Consider the following 23,187-nt stretch of genomic DNA (forward strand, 5'->3'; position numbering starts at 1 on the left):
TCTGTAAACATTTCTATCCTAGAGACACCATGCATGCTTATAATAATATTTCATGTTTTAACCACTAGACCATAACTAACATATTGACACATAATACATAATAAAGGTACTAATTGATGGTGTCCACAGTAGTTGTTCTTCGCTGGCATTTGACCTCAGAATTTGTACGGATTATCCATGCATGAACCATCTAAAGAATGTTACATGTTAAGTTTGTAAAATATGTTGCAATTTTACTCTTCTACGGCTTTACCCGTATACGCGTTTAATTGCACTAGCCTCAAACACAAGTACAAACATCTAACTTTTACAACAAAAAAATATTAATGACAACGCCCGCCCACCTGTCAGTTGTGCTTAGCACCGTATCAAATACTGCGTATTGTAACAGTTTCTTTGCCAACTCATCCTACCCATCTATTCACAGCACGTTTGAATTCTGAGCACAGGTTCAGACGACGATTCCATACATGGACACTAATCCGTATGATAGGTTCCAAGCTTAATAATGATTGCCGTTAGCGTGAATTGATCTTTTGACATCCACTGAAGTATAGCAATAATTCTCACTACAACGGACTCGAAAAGGAAAAGAAAGCAACGAAGAAGGAATACATACCAAGTGGCCATGAATAGGCAAGGTTGATACGGTAGAGTGCGTGACTAATTTCACAGACCAAGTAGCTCGTTTTGCTGACGGAGGTAAAAATCCACAACAATTTGCAAACAACAAGTCGCAATTCATTCAATTCATCATGAGTGCTTCGGATGACCCTGCATCCGGCAAAGTCGCCCTGAGAAGGGTCCTCGGCTTTTTTCCTAGCGTTGCCTTCATCATCGGGATCGTGATTGGGACGGGTATTTTCGTTTCCCCGACGGGTATACTACGAGGGGTTGATGGCTCCGTCGGATGGGCGTTTACCATATGGATAACTTGTGCAGTCATCGCCATGTGCGGGGCATTGACTTATACAGAACTTGCGTCTTCGTTCACAAAATCTGGTGGAGAATTTATCTTCATTAAGGAGGCGTTTGGACCTGTTTTGGCGTTTCTTAGAATCTGGACTTTGGTGGCAATTTTAGGTCCAGCATCCATTGCGGTCCAATCTTTGACCGTAGCCAATTACCTGATTACACCATTCATGGGCGATTGTAATAAAGAAGACTATTACGTGCCTATACGTCTCGTTGCTGCTTGTGTTATGTGTAAGTATAGACTTTTATACTTTTCACCCCTTCCCCTTTCCAAGCCCCCTCCCCTCCTCTCCTTCACCAGTCGGACGGAGGCTGGCGCATCATTTGCTATCGGCTCTATGTTCCAACCTGCGCGGCGCTGTGACCTTGAAACAAGCGAACTTGCATAGGATCACGCCAAAACTTTCATGCTACAATTATTACGTGATACATATTTAAACAGTCACCCTGATATATAGCCAGATTATTACCGTAATTCAATAATATTCCATATAGACTGCTGGTATCGAATTTAATCTTTAGAAATAGTTGACCTTTATCCATGTCATTGTTGACCATGCCAATACTGCCCTTAAGGGTTGTAAGTTCCTATTGAATAAGTAGTAAGACCTAGAACTGCCATTGTTGTATTCAGCTCGGTGACTGATTTCACAACAACCGTCTTTTTTGAAGGGAACCCGCAGCATGCTGACTCCCAAGTTTTAACCTGCAGTAAAAACACACAGACTGACCATGTACTGCCTACGTCACAGACTGACTTAATTATGACGGTAAACGCTATTATATAAAGGAATTTTGCTGACTGATCCATATCGAGACTCTAAAAGTTATTATTATCATTTTAATGTCCTTTTTCTGAAAGTTCTGAGCCAAATAACATGATTTGAGCCTTGAGGCACTCTGAATGACCACGATGATGTTGCAAAAAATAAGGCAAATTACGGTATCTTCCTATAAAAAACCCACCACAGTTAATGTTTGAACATCACCGGCAGTAATACTCAGTAAGTAGAGCAGTAATAGCTCAGTGGTTAACGCCGGTGCCTTTCAATCATAAGGTCCCCGGTTCGAGTCACTCCAAGATTAACGTATGTCGTCCAGTTACAGAGTTGTTGACAATTGACAATCATGGACGTTAAATGTGAATGTAAGAGACTGACTTCGGTCAGTTTGCGGCTTTGATAAGTTCCTGCTGGCAGGAGGATCTAATATACATATATACATACATACATACATACAAAACTAAACCAAAATTGCTCGCAAGCGCATATATAGGCATGCATCGGTTATTACATCGCATGCCAATAACATACAATCATTTGCCGTGTTATACCCTTCCATATTGGTTAGAATTGTTGGGGAAGTCGTTACAAAAATAATAATATCAGTTTAATCATTGAAAAACACATCGCAAATTATTTTTCTTTCAGTAGGTGCCCGAAAAATTCTCAGCATATTGCCCGAATTTTCTCAAAAATATTTGGTATACCATATATACCAACTTGTGTTTGATCAGGGAGTTGTTTTGCTCCATAACAACTCCCTGGTTTGATTAATAGAAATTCAAAAGAGAGAATTCGCTACTTTTGCTATAGACATCATGCATGGTCGTGCATGCCATTTAGACATATTGAAAGAAGAATGACTATATAGAGTGCACTTTTGGTAACATGTATGGGAAGTTAAACTGGCCATGCGTGATGACATTGAGTAACCATTCGTTATGACGAACAAAGTGCGGGTATACTCTGCAATCCTGACCTTGGTATAAATATAGTCAAAATGTGTACAATCTATAGTAAAACGAATGACAGTAATATTACTAGAGAAAGTTAGTCAAAATACCATATAAAAGAAGAACTTAACTCTCATAGAATGTATATTTATTAAAGTTTGCATATTCATGAGGTCGACAGTGGTCTTTCCTTGTTATTATATAGTCATTTTGATGCTTTTAGGTTGTGTTTCTTCAAATTAAAACCCAATTTCCTTTCAATTTCTTCCATTGTATATACAGGTCTTATCACTTTCATCAATTGTCTCTCAGTTCCGGTCAGTTCGCATCTTCAGAGCTTCCTAACGGTGGCTAAAATAATGGGATTGGCCGTTCTCATATTGACTGGCATGGTTCTCCTCTTCCAAGGAAATGTCGATAATTTCAAGAATCCTTTCGTTGTTGAAGATTTTCAACCAGCACTTTTGCCAAGTGCTTTTTATTCTGGCATATTTGCATATGCAGGCTGGTGAGTCTTTTTGTTTATATTTTCCAGTTTATAATCTTATTTTATGCATGTTTGTATACTAAATTATGCAAATAATTCTCAAAACTTAATTTAAGAGAGAACTATCAACAATAAATCGATATATGATGTTTAAGAATTCCACTGAATATCCCAAATGTCTGTAAAAACCAAGGAGTTGTTATGGCCTATACTTGAACCAGAGAGTTGTTATTCCATAACAACTCCCTATACTTATACCAGGAAACAGCCACGTGAATTACAAATCCCTGAATCCCTGCATGCTGAGTACACCATACGGTGAGTTCCCACAGCATTCCGACAGGGACAACTTAACAAATAGATTGAAATTAAAAAAAAAAAAATTTTATTTATAAATGCAGGTAGCAATGAAGCGCATTCTTCTAGACATTATTAATGTTTAGCTACAAACAGGGACGTAGCCAGAAATTTTGAAAGAAGGGGGGGGGGGTAGAAGAATTTTAAAAGGGACACTTCTCACAAAGGGAGCATTCTTACACTTAACGGAGCACCATGATTTACAAGGGGGGAAGCGATCACTCCCATTCCCCCCCCCCTCCCGCCCTGGCTACGTCCCTGTGAACAACCAACTTGTGCCATTACATGCTCCCGTAAGATAAGTTGTCATTATAAATGGTCACGTCCGTTAAGTTGCGATAATCTTGTTTTATTTATCAAAATAACCGCATTTGTCCACGGTCAATTAACAATTGATATGAGGTCACATGCACGCATCAGGAGGTAAACAAAGGAGAGAACCCGTGTCCCGATAATCCAAGATTTACTCGATTTATACTTCCATAAAGCCTTTACTTACTTTTCAGGGTTTTTATTTATTTATATTACATATAAATGTTTTCATAGGCCTCTAACGTTATTAATACTTAAAAATGAAATATACAAAGGTAAAAACAGCCTTTGTATATAATATCTACTCTCCAAAAATGAGACACAGCACCCGGTTGAAGTTGAAATTTAATAGTCCATGCATGGATGACAAATAATTCATGATTTTATGGTATTGGGGTCGATTCTTCAAGGCAAGGGCTTGGAAATTATATTTCTCTGGTGTGAGAGAGGCAACCTGGCAGAACGGTCAGATTAAAACTACCATGAAAAGTCAAAGATGCGCTACTCAGTAATCTGGTTAAAGTACCAGAAGGGAATTGAGAGTGAAGCAAAATGGGACATCGTTTGGTGGCAGGGACGTAGCCAAGGGGGTGGGGCAGGGGTAGCACCCCCCCCCCCCTTGAGTACCCCGAAACGTGGGAGGCATTTTGGGCAAACATTTTCTTTTTACATTGTAATGACGCTCCGTTAAGGATAATAATGCTCCCTTTGTGAAAAGTGCCCCTTTTAAAATTATGTTGCCCCTTTTAATATTATGTTCCCCCTTTCAAAGTTCTGGCTTCGTCCCTGTTGGATGGATACACAAATCTACAATAGACTGCTCTGCTCTATCTTTCATCACACCATGAAAACCTGTGAATACAAAATAATTAATGATCTATTATGCAACTCAGTTGAGGTATTCAAAACCTGGCTAAAGGTGAATGCTTGCTATAGTCTGTTGTAGCCTACATTTTGTGTTTGTTTTTGCGGCCATTATAGGGTCCAATATCTATAACAAACACTGTTTCTCTTAAATACCCTTTTAACATTAAAATTTAAAAAGAAATGTTCGATAGGCACTACCCCCCCTCCCCCTCACCCCATGCATGGTTTACAGACTACACATAGCAACAAAGGCAATATATACTATTATATGAACTACACGTTATACACTAAAAAAAAGAGTTAGATGTGTAGTCAGTGCTCACGTTATTATGTGATACTTCATTTTATAGTATCGAATGTGTGATCTATATGCTGTCGAAGGAAATGGGGTCGTATTTTGCTCAATAATCTTATTTGCTTGACTTGTATTCTAAGATACATGTGTGACAATTTAGTTTGACACAGCATATCTGCTAAACACAGGCTGTATAGAGGGGATCTTGATCAATGTGTATCTCTTTATCTTCTCCCATTTGCAGGGATTATATCACGTGCGTGACAGAAGAAATCAAAAGACCAGAGAAGTAAGTTTAATTACCGTCACACGATTCTTGTTAATTAATAACTGTGATCTGTATACCCAGTTGCTCATGTGGACAATAAACATAAAAGAATTAGTGCATGAGCAGACACCGTGAGGCTTCACGCCTCCAGCGCACCCCACCCCCCCCCCCCGTCCATCCCTATCCACTCCTCCACCCATCTATCAGTGTCGTTCCACGAAACGAAATTCCGATTTCCACGAAAACACTAACCCAGTGGAATGTAGCGTATGCATCATAAGTATAGGGTGTTGACAGGAATCCCCCGTAACTAGATTAAACTAAGTGTCACAGGTCAATCAACAACAAATATTAATCTGTTCACCATGTTCCAGTGACGTCAATGAACTCATTCATGTTTTAACATGTTTAAGGCATACGGACATTATCACTTCTGATTCAGTGTTTGTCTTCCAACTTCCATGGAGGTAAATACAGACTGTTTTTACCTCCATGCAACTTCCAAGCGATGGTCATTATTGATGCTGACGTCACGAGCAATATGATTGGGTGAAAACTCCACAATTGCAAACCTGTTTGGGAAAAGCAAATTCGTCCCCAGGTCTACGCCGCATCTACCACAATTAAGGTAACAGTATAAGCCGACATACGAATGACATTACAGTTGAACATAGTTATTTTCCCAACGTAATGTATACAGTATACATATCAGTGTTTCCATGATACTGCCAAGTTAACTCGGCCGCCAGATCCTTTGAATATCATGTAAACTGTCCCTGAGCTAGGTATAGGCCTACTAAACTAACATATATATGAATCAGTATTGCTGTCTCCTTCATTGTAGCCTACAGTGTAAAAGTAAACAAATGGAACGCAAACATTGACACGCAAAAAAATTACGAGATCTGATGAACCAAGGAATTTATGTATGCGAACATCATCAAAATGTGACAGTATTTAAAATTTCATTGCTGTTTGCTTTTTGTGTGTGAATACGATGTGGTATGGGGATGGTTGCTGGGGGGGGGGGGGGGTTGGGGCGGTAGCAGTACTACAAAGTGCAACGTCAATATATGATGCCTGCATGTTGTGCAACCTGACAACCTGTTTTTCAACATGAATTTTCATTGAGTTAAAGGCATTGAAGACTCGCCCCAAACCGCTTGCCGCGCTCTGAAAAAGTTAACTTTCCGTTGCTTGCAAGTGAAATTTTCTACTTGTCGCTACAAAATGCAGACAGTAATGAAACGTGATACCTTGTTATCAGTTTTATCTAGACCTGAGATGTACATCGCTGCTATGTACACTGTGTTGTGGATATTGACCCAGGGAGTTGTTATGGAACAACTCTCTGAGTGACCGTAGCTGCATGTGTTGACTGTACACTATTGTGTCTAATCGGGGAGTTGCTTAACAATTCCTTTGAATAACCGACGGTAGCAAGCTGTGTGTGTATTTTCTGGGATCGATGGTGGTGCCTAACACTTCTGTAACACCTCATTGGTCAGGTTACCGGCATGAGACGTTTCTTTAAGCAAGCGAAGATTTGTGGATATCGGCTGCATAGGCAGGGACGTCTAAATGCTAACACGTATATACAGCAACACTCAGCTGGAATATGCATCCAGACATCACTGTTGCGTGATTGACACACTCGCCATTCACATGCGTCGCAATCACTACAACCTATAGTGTAGAATAACTAAATAGCAGTCTTGTACCACGATCATTGCTAGTAACAATACAACAGCGTATAGTGTTTGTTCTTTGGTGGTTCTTGAAGTATTTCACTGTAAAGGTTAACAATTTAAGTGACAAAGCAAATAAAGGGTACATCTCTTTAGGTCTCTCAACCATGCAAGAAGCTGTCTATTGCTAAAAAAAAAAAACACAGCACCTCCAACTGAACTAAACTGACAATCCTCTCACCGATTCTCGCCAAGACTATACAACCGATGGGTATACCAACCTTTTTTCTTTGTAACAAATCACGTTTTGTACGGGGGAAGACCTTAAAACAGTTCTTCGATGTAGTTGGACTATATTACGCTTAGAAGTAAACATAGTAGGCCTACTCATGTCGATTTGATGACGTAATTTTTAGAGAGAACGAAAGGTGTAGAATAGTAAATAATAATTGTAAAAATTTGTAATTAAAGAGCAAAGGAAAGACCTGTCAGGAATGATGATTTCATCGGAAAGGTTATAATATAACAGCGATGTTGTCGCTGAGTTGCAAAAGAGAAATGAGCGGGAATTAAAGGATGGTTGTATAGGCACGCTTTTTAGTTGAATATATTGTGTATGTGTAAAAGTAAGTGGGCCTGACGTTTCGATCCTAGCAGGATCTTTTTCAGAGGCTAAATGACAAGTAAAATATTTTGACAAGTAACATATTTTGTATCAATAAAATGGCTGTCGTTAGTTTAGCTTGCATTTCTGGTAGCATACGCCCATTAAAAGCCCCATCGACTTTACACACTATATCACAAAAGTAATGTGGTCTCTAAGTCTAGATAGAAGTTCTCACTAGCTAAACGCTACCCATCACTGGATAGCTGACAAGTTGGCCTTTCATGGCCCGATCAATTTTCCGTATCATGACCATGCAGATTCTTTGGTATCCGAGCCTGAAGTTTCGTCACTTGTAAACAAACCTCTTCAATCAGTATAGTAAACAATTTAAACAGCTGAGACTCATTAGTAAAAGTGGCTGGACTACTTGGTCTAAGAAACAGATCCGTTACGTCAGTTCCTCAATTAGTGCAACACAAGACTCACGGGAACTTATCGATATATTTTAATGGCCATGAAATAACATGTATACAATACATTACACACTTGTCAAGGAAAATTGTGTTGATTGTCGTCCTAATAAAGTTAATCTGTTATTGTTTACATATAAAAAAAAGTATTGGTTCAGATATAAGACATAACACAAACAATTGATTAACGTTATACACTAAGGCCTGTAATGAGGAGCTGACGTCATTTTGAATTAAGTCTTAAAGGAGCATATACCAGAAATGTGGCATATTTTAAAGATGAACGTCGTAACAACTGGAATAGCTATTGAAATATTATACCAGCACTCAATTATTTTCTTTCTTTTCTTTTCTTTTCTTTACGTTTTGGACGATGAAATATGCGATAAGATTAAAAATTCTGCGTATTTTCTTCTTGTTTTTATTTTACATCATAGAACTGTGGTTGCCATGGTTGTGTCTTTGGTTTTCGTGACTATTGTCTATCTTCTAGCTAACACTGCATATCTGACGGCACTGACACCAGATGAAATACTCTCGTCTGACGCGGTTGCTGCGGTAAATAATGATACATTTACATTAAATTTGTTTCAATTTTGAATATACATATTATACTTGGTACGAGATTTTCTCTTTCAGCCAATCACTCAAGAGTCGCTGCAGAAAAATTCTTAAAAGAATAAATATCTCTTAGGCCTACAACTTAACGTAACATACTGTAAACACCACACGCAATAGAAGTTATAATTCAAGAAGTTTCTAAAAGGCCTGCTCTTAGAAGCTATATATAAGCATTATGATGCCTTACGTATACATATAATATTTTATTCGTAGGTTATATCATATATTTAGCTTATATCAGCTTAGGCTCCACTTCCATATAGCTCATATCACACTTATAGAAGGGTAGGCTGTACTTCCATATAGCGTATATCATATATTTATAGCTTATATGCAGCTTAGGCTGTACTTCCATAGCTCATATCTTATATTTAGCTTCAGCTTAGGCTCTACTTCCATATAGCTTATATCATATATTTAGCCTATATGCAGCTTAGGCTGTACTTCCATAGCTTATACAATATATTTAGCTTATATGCAGCTTCTACTTCCTTATAGCTTTTATCATATATTAAGCTTATAGCAGCTTATAGGCTCTCCTTCCATAGCTCATATCATATATTTAGCTTATAGCTATAGGCGTAGGAGGCGGGGGGGGGGGGGCAGCCCACCAGCCCCCAACGAAATATTTTTGTGGAAATTCGGGCAATATGCTGGGAATTTTTCGGGCACCTACTGAAAGAAAAATAAATTGCAATGTGTTTTTCAATGGTTAAACTTATATTATTATTATTATTATGATTGTAACGACTTCCCCAAAATTATAACCAATATGGAAGGGAAATAACACGGCAAATGATTTTATGTTATTGGCATGCGATGTAATAACCGATGCATGCCTATATAATATGTACATTAACATGTTGAATTTTGGTTATATTTTTCGGGCAAGTCGTTACAGCCCCCACCCCAAATCAAATTGGGCTCCTACTCCTATGCTTATAGCAGCTTAGGCTATACGTTCATAGCTCATATTATATATTTAGCTTATAGAAGCTTAGGCTCTACTTCCCTATAGCTCATATCATATATTTAGCTTATATAAGCTTCGGCTCTACTTCCATAGCTGGTATCATTAATTTAGCTTATAGCAGCTTAGGCTGCATGTACTTCCATAGCTCATATATCCTACATTTAGCTTATACTAAGCAGTTTAGGCTACACGTCCATAGCTTATATCATATATATTTAGCTTATAGCAGCTTAGGCTGTACTTCCATAGCAAATATCATATATTTTAGCTTATAGCAGCTTATACAGCCTATAGGCTGTACTTCCATAGTTGGTTCATATAGATCAGTCTGACGTTATTTTTTTTCATTCATCTTTTGAGATTTATCTTTCTCATTTGAGGCTAATCAGGATTTTGCTTGGTTAAATAATAATCTGCTGGTTCACTTACAGTGTGGTTTGTCATTTCATCATTTCAATCAATTTTTCTTTTTTTTAACTGCAGGTTTTATCAACTTATTTACAAGTCAATAAGAGTGAATACATACAATATTCAAGTAAACAAATTGAACTATTGGTTGCAATTAGTGTTTCTTGAAATAAATAAGAAAAAAAATCAAACCATGAAGATTAGTGTTAAAATATACCGGTACCTCAATGAGTCATAAAGTGTAAACGTCCAAGTCCCAATATACAAGGATGAAATTGAGAAGCCTTTATGTATGCTGACACATGTATGTAGATGCTGCATTTTGTTATCAAAAGTGGCCAAGGCAATTACAGAAGTCACACGCTGATTCCGAATTGGCTTTAACCTTGTAATATTATACTCTTGAAAAGAAAGAAGCGTGAGCCTTTTGATGAGTCAATTTCTTTCATGACCAAATTTAAACTCACTCCCCCACCCATCCCCTTCGACTGACAACACCCTACTTCTCCCTTAAAAAAAAATTGAATAATTTGTTCTTTTCTTTTTTTCTTTTTTGCCCTGGCAGTGTCGTTTCATTTGCATAAAGTTCATATTAACACATTGATAAGGATACTTTCATGAAGGTTAATTTTGAGTTTATATGGTTTACCGCGTTCTATTTATAGACATTTGCTGTGCGTGTGCTGAAGAGTTGGTCATGGACCATCTGGATATTTGTGGCGATGTCGGCCGCTGGTAATCTCAACGGGCTCCTTTTTACGCGATGCCGAATGTTCTTCGTTGCCGCAAGAGAAGGTTACTTGCCGGAAGTGATGTCAATGATTCATGTCAGGTGGAAGACGCCACTTCCTGCCATGGTGGTATCAGTGAGTGTCGCCTTGAATTTGGGCTATATTGGCATCACCAAGCTGTATTTATGGTAGCATGAACTGGGGAAGGGGGTAGATGGGGTGCAGGCTGGGATATTAAAATGTGAAATTTCAAAAACTTGAAAGTTTGAAAGAAATAAAGACTGTTACTTTATTCAACTTCTCATCGCTTTTGTTCATAAGTTAGAAGAAACAATGTTACTGATGAATATGAAATATTTATTTTGTTTTAACAATTACTTTTACACTGAATATTCATTTTCTCTTCAGTTGCCGCTCTCACTTCTCCTCCTCTTGGTCAGTGACGTCTACGTTCTGATAGACTTTTTGACGTCAGTCGACACCGCCTTCACCGTGATAACCGTCTTGATCGTTCCTTACTTCCGGTGGAAACAACCCAATCGCCCGACGACCTACAGGGTCAGTAAATTTGATTTTTGGTTAATTGTGTGTCCTTTGGCTGCAAGCAAGTACTGACCTAAGACGGCGAGTTGATGTGTATGTGTGCGTGTATGTATGTGATATGCGAGCTATTAAAACAGTGACTATATATGTATATATAACGGTTGTTGTGCTTCATACTAGGTGTATGATATATTTTACGAAGTACAACACTTGTGGGTTTGTGGCGGTCAAAGGTCATTTGAGGTCAACAGAAATCCGTTTGACATTATTTTCAAACACGTCATTTAAGGTTCATTAAAAGTCAAAGTTTGAAATATTTGTTACCACGGTAACTAAAAGAAAAAGATACGGTGGGTGGATCCAATTCAAACACTCAACCAAAAAAGTGTCTTTTGTGAAGGTCACAGTTCATTTGAGGTCAAGTCATAGTCTGACATCTTTAGTAGAACTGCTACGAAATATATTTAATTGTGCAGTAAGCTGGTAATTAACTTTAAAGCTTTGACGGGAATAAATTCTGACACATGTTTAGTGTGGTACGCCTTTGTTATTTAATTGCTTTGATAAATATAACCATAAGATATATTAAAGTGAAGACTTACGTTATATCATGATTGCCAACACGTTTTACACTAATGTATTTGTGTATCTGGAGCCCGTGGGACTAACTCACAACCTCCCATATATTGGAGTCGTGCTTCAAAGACCCCAGGGCCACACCAATCCTTAATTAAGTCCTGGATCCACCCTGCATGACCCACTGAATTAGCCCTGTGTCGACAAAGCAATGTTGTTACAGAGTGTGGGTCTGGGTGGGGGTGGGAGGGAACGGGAGTGCATCCGAGCTCTCTTTAAATTAGGAGATCCAGCGAAACATGGTATGAAGAGTAATGTATGACCAAAATATAACCCTACCTAAGGAAACTTCAAGACTTCGGAAGAAGGCCCAGTGACATTATTGTCTTCGGAGCCTGACCAGGGCTCTCAACGCACCTCTACGTCGTATAGTTTGCGGGGTTTAATCCGACATAGGGTAAACAATTTTAATGGGTGTAACGGCCTTCAATGGAAATCTGACAGCTTTCATATACGCAAACCAGCAACAGTACGTACCAGCAGGGTAACAGTAAGGTCATTGTTACTTCACGGTGACATTGAAGTAACAAACGTGAAAATAGACAAGGAGGAATTATCAAGCTATTGTATGCATGCCTTGAACTCTAAGTCAATTATCTTTCTGTTATTCATACATACCGTATCTTATTTACTGATATTTTATCACAGTTTTTTCTTCTATCACACACACACGCACACTACATGGAAACAGCACGGTATGAGCTGTAGGGGGCTTCCATAGGGAGCTATGGGAACTTCTTAAACAGGTGGATCTGACCTCCGCTTTAATGAACTTTTTCCGAGGATTGATAATGTTTTTTAGCGTGTCCACAAGGTGCGTCGAAAGCGAGTCCGCTATACGTGGGTTGAACAGTAGAATCGCAACCATTAAAAGTCACTCTCAAATGACTCCTGAGCAAATGTCTAAAGGTCAACTCTAGCAAGGGTTGAGTTCTATTTAGCTATACTGCCATCAATATTTTGTACACATACATTGTTGACATGTTAGGTTTTCAAAAGTACATTTCGGTAGATTTCCATCCATCAAATTATTCCCAGATCGTCAGCGGCGGAAAAGTTGACAATTGACTTCCTCGATGAGGGAAAATGCTTGAGTTGGGTGACCATTAACATACGTTCTAGCATATTTTCCTTCGCCAATACTGATGACCTCCAACGCTGATTGATACTTGAATACAGATATCCACTGCATAAGAAGGGGGAGAAGAGTTAGGGTAAAGGAGTGATTCATATCTTTTCTCTTTTTCTCTTCAACAGGTTTGGCTTATCACGCCAGTTATCTTTATATTGTTTAATATGTTTGTTTTGTTGATGTCCTTCTACTCGACTCCTGTTCGGTCCACTCTTGGTTTGGTTACCACCCTTTTTGGTCTGGTCTTCTATTACTTTGGTTGTCGATGGACGAATAAGCCGCGGTCGGTCCAAAATGCTATTGGTAAGCCAAATTTCTTTCATTTTTGGAGAAGAGTCACGCCTTCAAAAACAATGATTGGAACTCCAATCCAAATGTCAGCCGAAATACGTATATTGGCTTTGAAGAGTATCGTAAGCTTTACAGCCAGGAGTGCGTGCGCGTGTGCGTTTGTGTATTGTGCGCGTTATGTGAAGGCTGCGTGTTCCGCGCGTGTATCAGACAAACCGCCTTAAAATTTAGCTCTTTATTCTACCTAAATTCGTATAAGTTGGAATAAAACAATTCATAATACATTTTACTTAAGTAGAATATAGGCCCTATATGTTCTCAATTAAAAATCATCCTAGTACAGTAAAATTTGGAAACCAATTTTACTTAAACCTGATTGTATTTCGCCTACTGGGGTGAAGTACCATCAGTGGCGTCACCAGACTTTTCAGTTTGGGGGGGCACAGGGGGGCACCAGCATTTGATGGGGGGCACTTAGGTGGATACGGATTGCCGTCCTGGGGAGGGGTGTAAGGGGAGGGGGTGCCCCTCCAGGTGCGGTGGATCGGGAAAATTATTGGGGGGGGGCTAATGTGTAGAGACTATCTAAGCGGAGCGCCACCATCGGTTGGCGCGGAGCGTACAAGAAAATTTTGGGTTTTTCAAACCCCCAGATGGCCGGAAACGGCACTTCCCGAGTGTTTTATGCTGCGAATACCTAGCCCTAAAATATGGGTCTCAAGCCTGCAATTTCTCAGATTGCACGTAAAAGTCTGTAAAAACATTGTAATTTGTATATTCGATGGTGTTTTAAGAGAGTAGCTATTACTCGTAGTGTACTCGCAAAGACGTTTTTGAGTGTAGTAAGGGATGTTGGAGAACTGGCTGAAATAAAGCAAGTCATTGGCCTAAGACGAAGTTGTGTTGCGCTTACCGGTACTCACACTCACTGCTTCCACTTTTCACGGGGCTTGAAGACGCGGTTGGGGTGACAATGTGGTCTATAGCCAGGGGACGGGCCGAGGGCCCCCCCCCCAGCATTTACTAAAATTATTACACCTATATAGTATACGTGTGCATCGGACAGATCGACAAGTATGCATTGAAAAATGGGCAGATGCACGTTTCGGAGCCTTGGTAAATATTGGGGGGGGGGGGGCTTATCATGCATTTGCCCCCTCAACTTTTTCATTGCCCCCCCGGTTCCGCCGCCACTGCCCCCCTCTCCTTTGGAAAATTTTCGCATACGGAGAATGGGCTAGATGCAAAATGCTGCCACATTTGATGCTAAATTCGATCTGAAGATATCTCCAGAAATTGCTATTTTTGAGGTAATGATTTTAACAAGGCGCAGAATTTTGCAGAGGATATGAACCACATGCTGTCGATATTATGCCTAACCCTATATCAATAGAACCTACATTTGTTGAATTAATGTGTGCATGACCCCCGACCCCTTTCTTGTCCTTCTCGTTTTCGCCCATTATCTATTAAGATGTAACAGGTTCCAGCATCGTTATTGGCTCCTATCAGGGATCTCACAATGCAATCCAAAGTTTGATCACACATCGAGTATGGCTAAGTATGCAGGTGTGAACATTCGCCATTTGTTCCTACAAGCATCTGACCTCAAATGACCTCTGCACCCCCTACACAACAGGGTTAATATATGGGTCCACAAATATAGGCAAGTATGGTGCCTGCGGACCCTCACATTCTCACATTTCGTCAGCTCCTAACCTGTCAACCTCAGACCAAGGCAACATATTGCAGTACCCTCCCTTCTCACAGTCATGTAGCTCGCGAAGCGGACGTGTATATCCGCTGGTATGGCGTGAGCACTGACACATTCAATGTAAATATCGACACCTGTTGTGATGGCGCGGGTTACGACTTCGATACCCGACGTTCAAGGATAAACTTTTTCATTTATTCGCAGCTCATTTGAAGAAAATACGAATTACTGTGCTTCTTTGTCCTTATGAAAAACCAACTCAGATGATGGGAGTTGAATATAACAAAATATATATATATTTTTCTACCAACCCAAATCTCAGATGGGGGGGCACTCGGGGGGCACTAGGTTTTCCAGGGGGGCACGTGCCCCCCTGGCCCCCCCTTGGCGACGCCACTGAGTACCATTCTACTTAAAATGTCATTGGTCAATCAGTTTCACTTCAGTCAAGTAGTTAGCTTTAAATAAAGTGTGAGTGGTCAGTCACTACTCTCTCTTTAGTTAAGTGCTTTTTAACTTAAGTGAAAATGCGAGTTTTAAGAGTATTATATCAATGCGTAACATTGATTTTATCCTTAATATATACCTCCTTGCTCAGACTTTATTCTGAAAGCCCCGTGTAACGTCTAGAAAATCCTTGTTGTCTTTGGTAGAGGTCAAAGGTTACACATTAACTATCACCGCTGGACGTATAAAGCTGATATGTTTTCCTCCAATGATTGCTTACATTATTTTATTTTCTTTGCCAGATTCATCGAATCAATTCTTGCAGAAACTGTGCCTATCTGTGCGACAGGAGGTGAAAACCTATTGATTTTATAATTATCAGAGGTTCGGTTCGTGACTACATGAAGAACTATGGAGGACTATAGGGCTGGTGAATTGCATGTGGAGGATTATAGTTGGGTCTCGGGTAACTAAGGGCTATAGAGAACTAAGGAGGAGAGAAAGACAACTATGGAAGACAAACGCTTTGAAACAAAAACAAAAAATGCGTTTATTACATTTTGCTATATCCTTCCCTTCTTTTAAGATAGATTCTCGACCCAACCCCTATCTCTACACCCCGCCCCTCCCCCTCCCCCATCTTCCAAACAACCCCCTCTCAAATGTGCCTTTATGAGAAGGACACTGATGTATTGGGTCTGCCTCTGCAGCTTGCAGAGTATCATTCAAATGACTTTAGGCGCACGATGTGGAATCGTCTGATGAATAGCTTCCAGTTTGAAATTCTCAACTGCCATAGTGTGTATATAGGAAGGCCATCCCTTCAAAAATAGTTTTAAGGGTTTTTTCTCACTCACTCTCTCTCTCTTTGTATCTGTTAGAAGTATTCTCTTTTTTAAAACGTTAATTTCTATGCTATATATACAGGGTTCTTCGTAACATTGTCGAAGGTAAACTTGGTATTCAGGAATGCAATGAGGCTATACTATTTCAGGTTCTACGGTTAATTTCCATCTTAAAGTTTACATTTTACATCTATAGTGACATAAAAAAATATATATATATGCATTTAAAACTCATTTTGCGTTTCGTTTTTTACTACAAAAGTTAAAGGGACATTCTCTACTATACTAGATGAAACCGCCATCTCAATATCTTGCCGCTAACTCGAGTTATGGTTGATTGAATGTATAACCTAATCTAACAGGTTAACATTCACTTACTTCGGGACGTGATTCACATTACATGGTCTGTGACGTCATCACGGTCGATCGATTTTTTTTTTTCTTCAAAATCTTTGCATTCCTTTAATAATCTTGTTGTTGACTCATCCTTGAAATATGATACGAAATAGAATATTCGCTTAGTTGTCAATGTTTTTTTGTATTTATAATTTCATCAAACTTTCTTTATTTTTTGTAGAAATATGATTTTCTTCTGTGAAGAAACACAAAAGAAATGTCAGCTTCGTTGACCTGAAGTCACCCGATAGCATCATTCACATAGCTGTTGTCATATGCTTCCGTATAAAGATATCAAAGAATTAGCAAAAGTCATATGCTTGCCATATAAAATGCTTGTATGAGTAGGGAGTTGTTATGGAACAACTCCCTGGTATGAGGATATGGGTTTGACCAGGGTTGTTGTTCATGGTTTGACCTACATGGCAGAAAATGTCCGCAGCGTATTCCGAACATGAGTTGAGCAGATCCTTATACTAAAGAGGGACAGAAAGGAACGTCTGTATAGTCTGTAGGTTACTCTGTCAGCCAAGGCTTGCGTGAGGGGGTCAGGGGTTACAACCCGAGCCCTGGTCAATGAGAGAGGAAAATATGATCAGGAAAGAATTTAAAAAAAGTTTGCTCTCCCATATAAAAATTCCCAAATGTAAAATGGAGGCACAGCAGTATAGCGTAAGGAGTAGCCATTTTTTTGTTTACAGTAACCAAGCATAACAAGACGTAGGGCCTGGGGGTGGGTTAAGCCCTATTTATAAGAAAATGAATGTACTACAAATCAGGAATATATACGCTGATCGGTCTATCCGACACGAGTGGTACAAGGGGATAAAGCCCCGGGGTGAGTCAATTAGGGGCCCGGGTTGGATATACAGGATACAGATCAATGTATTCTCAATTTACTTAAGGAAATGACAAGACTTCAAGAGGGGGGGGGGGGTGTAGTCACCTTACTGTCCCCAGAGCCCGGCTGGGTTTTCTACACTACTTATCCAGTGAATGGCCGCTTGTATGTAACTTATTGGTTGAACATTTTAGTTTCCAGACAATTAGATAACTATGTAGCGCCATCTTTTATTTTCGACGTTTTGAGACTTGTGCCTACGCTTGTAATAAGTTGAAAATGTTACTCTGTTAATATAAGATGTAGAGTTGCATTTCCTTGGTGAAATGCAGGCACGGGTACAGGGCTGTGGGGTCATCCCCCTCCCCCAGGCTTTCACGTCACAAAAAGATAAACTCGAATGTTGTTATAAGTAAAACCTTGTCGGTTTAGACCTGATTATTTGCCTTCGCAGGCACCATTTGACGTCTCAACTTTATTTGCAGGCTCAGGACACCAGTCTCCTACAAGTATGGGCGACGAACCCAGGAATACATCCTCTCCTTTTTAATGAACTTTCTTTATCGATCAACTGGCCCTGAAATAGGTCGAGAAGCTGTGTTTTTTTAGTTGATTTGAATAAATGTTTCACCATGATGCTGTTTTGGTAATAAAATTCCTGTTAGTTTAGCTCACGAGATTCACTATTCATGGGGTTTCATGTCAAATAATGAAGTATACTCAAAAAAATGAAGTGTTGAAAAGTAATCGATAAGTGTCATATCAAATACTTCAGCCTAGCTCGTACAGGGACAACACCCTCCTTGCTAATTTTACACTTTCCGAGTGTTGAAAATCTAACACCTCGCTGGTGTTGAATTTATCAACACTTGCAGGTGTCATTGTCACACCCAGTCCCCTAAATTTAGCTCTTCAAAGGTGTTTTATTACTCAGTTGATGGGAGAGCTGTAGTAACACCACATGTCTGGCTATTCTTACACTTTTTGCGTGTTGAATATAGCCAACACCTTACTGAATGTTCAATTGACACTTGCAGGTGAAATTGCAAACCCCAAATCCCATAAATATAACACTTACACTCAAAAAACGTGATACACAGGTTAAGTAAAATTATACTTAATTTTCATGTGAAATAAGAACACTAAAACATTTAAGTAATAATTACTTAACTGCTGGTTTGTACAGTTTTACATGTTTATTATGTAACGCAAATACAATACTGTTATGTAAAATTTTGCCAGAGAAGTTTACATAGCACCCATTTAGTAAATATTTTATACAGGTTTTAGGTTAATTATTACCTAGTAATTAGGTAAACAATATATGGATGCATGTTTGAATCGCCCACAGCAGAGAGGTACATTTAAGAGAGAGCAAAAAGCAATGACAACACAAACAATTCAGAATGTGCGATTTTCAGCAATTAAACACCCTACTACCTTCCTATTCCAGAGGTCCATATATTATATCCCATTAAATGTAAAATAAACAATTTAGGCTATAAAAGTACTGTCTTGTGGAATGAAGTCAACTTAAAAGTGCCAACATTTTCAGTTGCTACAGTTCAGTTACTTGGTCTTTATTGTTTGCGCATACCTTTTGGTATTCCAGATTAAACACAAAGAAACAATTCTTCCCAAAGTCAATTTCAAATCATGCAACAACTTTAGAGAAATTCTGATCCATGGGATGAGAAAACATGGAGTGCTGTGTATGATGACTGCTACACTACAGTGACTATGTATTTGTTGTTGGCAAATGCCTTTTGGTATTCCAGATTAAACACAAGAAACAACTCTTCCCAAAGTCAATTTCAAATAGGCAACAACTTTAGATACTGATCCGTGGGATGAGAAAACGTAGAGTGCTGTCTCTGATGAATGCTACACTGCAGTTACTTTGTCTTTGTTGTTGGTTTGTGCCTTTGGTATTCCAAATTAAACACAAAGAAACAACTCTTCCCAAAGACAATTCCAAATAAGCAACAACTTTACATACATTCTGATCCGTGAGATGAGGAAATGTGGAGTGCTGTCTATGACAACTGCTAAACTGCAGTTACTTTGTCTTTTTTGCTGGCACGGTAAGCATAAAAATCTCGAATCTGGTTGCACTTCACACCACCAGGCAACTGGTTGACAACTTTTTGGAAAAATTCCCAGGCACCGAAACTTGCAATTTGGTATAATTCAGATTTAACACGTAGAATGATATGAAGCAACATCAATGGCTTCATAAATGTCCTCTGGGGTAGGGCATGTCTCTCGATGATCACAAATGACTGCTGAGGATGTATTTTGCTTCCTCCAAGAAGTAACACATATTGCTGAGGTCTTTCTGAAATCTTTTGCAAATAGAATTCCAAGTTGATGCTACCTAAGTAACAAAGAAAAGAAAAGAAAATTCCCATCATAATGTAGTTGTGTTAAAACATTCTTGGAGCATAAGCAGTTATTTACATGTACCCCTCACAAAACATTGACATTCCTAAAGAAAATGCACACAATTTAATCAGTTTTGGTTGTCTTCTTCAAGCACATTTGAAACTAGAAAGCCAGATGGCCTATAGTGATTCCTTGTCAAAACAGGAACTTGCATTAAACTTTCATCAGACAATGTAGGCAACTTTTACAACCAATGCATCATGTTAACAATGCTTAAAACAATGCTCACTCCCATTGTATGCAATTGTGTAGATGGCTATGAACTGTAACAGCTAGATCACTTCCATAATATTGCTAAATTATAGTTGGGCCTAGGTCTAAAAGTATCACCGATCCACATCAGCTTCGGCCTACTTGCTACAACTTACAAGCTAAAATGGCAATTAGTGGTAATTATATATTGCATTACATGAATATATGTTTATCCCTTATTAAACATAGTACCAGCGTAACTATAGGCCCATGCTCGATGCTTTTAAAAATGCATTGCCTTGCAATAGCCTAAGTATATCCTACTAGGCTAGTACTACTATTTAAAAAAGTGACTCGCAGGGTATACGAAGTTACGGTTAACGCCCAAAAGGAATAGAATGCACTAGGTTACATAAAAGGCCTAGACCAAAGTCCTCCGTCCGTCCGTCGGCAATTCCGTTTAATTTAACTTGTATGTAGATTACACAGATTCGTTGACAATTATGAGTTGGCTATGACAAACAGCAAGTAGCCTATTATATTAACTTATCGTATGACTTTAACGTTAGGTCTACGTAACGCAAGCGATTCAAATGCATTCGTCTACCCAACTTTGTCGTGGGTCTCTAAGCATATCTCGTTCTTTTCACGTTCACTTACATAATATCAAAACATACCTCCGAATTTTTCAATCAATTCTTCCAGGCCCCAGTCTCCTATAACGTCATTTTCCATGCCATTGTAGCTCGTTATCGCACACTGAATACGTAACGTTATGTGGCTTGCACGTATATATGGCCGTGGTTACTATAGTACATTTAGTAACGGTAAATGTCAGTGGTTTAAATACTTAACTTGCACTAAGAATCCAGCTGATGGGAGGTTTGACCAATCGGAATGCTCGAACTGAAAGTACAATTTCTGCAGGTGTAAAAAATACACGCTACTTGAATTATGTAACCCTACTCAGGGTCAGAGTAACCCTTCAGGTGTAGGGTGAACGGTTACACCTGGAAAGTGTTCAAATTCAACACTCCATTTTTTTGTGTATAATTGCTAGAAGTTTTCAAAAAGTACTTTCCTGTAGGTCTTTTACGAATCCAAATTGTTCTCAGACACTTTTAAGGAACATACAAGATGACTGAATGTCCCAGTGAGGAAAATTTCCTCGAAAGATGTAATAAAACAGTTTAAGAATTTTGACCAAAGGTGACCATATTTGAATATCTAGCACATTGTGGAATTTTCAACTAAGGGTTTTCTTTCGTTATGTCCGGCTATTACTTTAGGCTATATGAAAAAAAAGCCTCGTTGGTTGAAAGTTGAGGATAGAATAATTCTATTGACTACTCACTCATTAGCTTCCTCTTCCTCTTTGTGAAATTTTGGTAAAATGGAGGATTGGTAGATTGTTACAAAATGGTGCTCTATATTGTCACTTTTGAAAACTATATTGAAAAAGTTTAAACCCTTTTTTCCTCGTTCAAGGTGGTACGGCATGCACAAAGGATTAATTTTTCTTTTTCTTTTTTCCTTGGAAAAGTTGTCTATGTTCAGTCAAGGAATTGCTGGTAAATGAAGTCTTATATAATTACATTGTACAGATAGCCATAAATATACCCGAGGTCGGAGTAGAAGAGCCAATTAGGGAGGAATTTTTAAAGGAGAGGAATTTTTAAGTACTGAGGATTGTGGAGACGGAGCGGTTTCTATCGTTTGGGAAGGGAGTGCATGGTTGCTACTTGTTTTAATCAATCGGTCATTGTCGGAATTGTTTTTGTTCTTTATATATAAGTATACTTGTAGTCGGGCCTACACCCATTTAGGAAAGGATTTTTTAATGGAATGAGACTCTAAGTAGTAACAATTGTGTAGTATCTGTTCCCTTTCTAAGGGGAATGGTGATGCACACCTGACGAGTGATCACACAGTCACAGCCCCGATGCAATGGGACTGGGGTTGAGAGCGGATCAGTCGTTTGGTAGTTTGGTTTTCGTGCCCAGGTTCTTTCCAGGGCGACTTTTCTTTAAAAAAAGTAACAATTGTGAATACAGAAAGGTTTTGGTTTTTGGGGAAGTGAGTTTGTTGCGACTTTGTATTTCAGTATAGGAGTTCTCCAATCAATGGGTCGTTCTCGAGGTTGTTTTTGTATAACTTGGTGTTGAATTCTTCAAGTAGGGTGAAAAAAGATTTTGTTTCCTGCACGGAGAAGATGCGAAGTAGCAATATAGGAAGGGATTTTGAGTGCGAGTCGATAACCTGTGGTGTAGATTCTGTTTAAAATTTGTTTATTAGGGATAAGAGATGGTAAGCAGGGAGATGCTGAGGTTTGCGTCCTTCAATAAACTTCATGTGATGACAACAGCCTCTCGATTTTTACCCTCCTCCTCCTCCGGTTGAACCCCCAATGCTACCGCTGTGACCTGATGGTGCGAAACACTCACCGTTTAACCACCGTCGATAATCTCAGCGATATGATTGGCCGTCGCACCGTATACAATAATATATGAGAGCGATCGACTACCTGCCTATTCAAACAAACAGTATCCCGCATCCCGGTTTTTTTTCCCAAACAGGTTTGCAATTGCGTGGTCTTCCGCCAATCAGATTGCTCGTGACGTCAGCATCAATAATGGGCATGGCTTCGAAGTTCGTAGACATGCACTGAGTTACACACTGACACTTAATTAAGTCTAGTTACGGGGTTTCCCATCAAACGCCCTAACTTTACTTTAATGCTTGAATCACATGTTGACCTTACTTATGATACATACGCTACATTCTATTGGGTTCGTGTTTACGTTATTCAAGATTTGTGAGCCGTTCTACTACAATCGGAATTCGTTTCGTGGAATGGGTAGGCCTACACTAAAATCAACTTCACGAGTCTTGAATGAATATACGCAAACAG

General features: G+C 39.1%; 1 protein-coding gene and 1 long non-coding RNA gene across 2 annotated transcripts; one reads left to right on the forward strand and one right to left on the reverse strand.

Annotated features, from left to right (window-relative positions):
* Positions 1-637: 637 nt before the first annotated feature.
* LOC139974818 (cystine/glutamate transporter-like) lies at positions 638-16,614 on the forward strand. Its single transcript, XM_071982262.1, has 8 exons — positions 638-1,206; positions 2,993-3,218; positions 5,273-5,317; positions 8,499-8,619; positions 10,729-10,929; positions 11,203-11,352; positions 13,231-13,408; positions 15,860-16,614. The coding sequence occupies exons 1-8, from the start codon at positions 756-758 to the stop codon at positions 15,922-15,924; spliced, it is 1,437 nt and encodes a 478-aa protein (XP_071838363.1). The 5' UTR covers positions 638-755; the 3' UTR covers positions 15,925-16,614.
* On the reverse strand, positions 16,415-22,269 carry LOC139974822 (uncharacterized). Its single transcript, XR_011795574.1, has 2 exons — positions 20,954-22,269; positions 16,415-20,016 (listed from the first exon to the last, which is right to left on the reverse strand). It is a non-coding gene; the product is annotated as an uncharacterized lncRNA (long non-coding RNA).
* Between the last annotated feature and the right edge of the window lie 918 nt (positions 22,270-23,187).

The sequence above is a fragment of the Apostichopus japonicus genome, chromosome 10 (assembly GCF_037975245.1).
Source record: "Apostichopus japonicus isolate 1M-3 chromosome 10, ASM3797524v1, whole genome shotgun sequence".
In the NCBI taxonomy this organism is placed as follows: Eukaryota; Metazoa; Echinodermata; class Holothuroidea; order Aspidochirotida; family Stichopodidae; genus Apostichopus; species Apostichopus japonicus.

What these genes read in the sequence shown, in the direction of transcription:
- LOC139974818 (XM_071982262.1), top strand. Translation starts at nt 756, where the DNA reads ATGAGTGCTTCGGATGACCCTGCATCCGGCAAAGTCGCCCTGAGAAGG. An exon ending in CGTTGCTGCTTGTGTTATGT is followed by an intron (nt 1,207 to 2,992) that starts GTAAGTATAGAC and finishes TTGTATATACAG; the next exon opens with GTCTTATCACTTTCATCAAT. An exon ending in ATATTTGCATATGCAGGCTG is followed by an intron (nt 3,219 to 5,272) that starts GTGAGTCTTTTT and finishes TCCCATTTGCAG; the next exon opens with GGATTATATCACGTGCGTGA.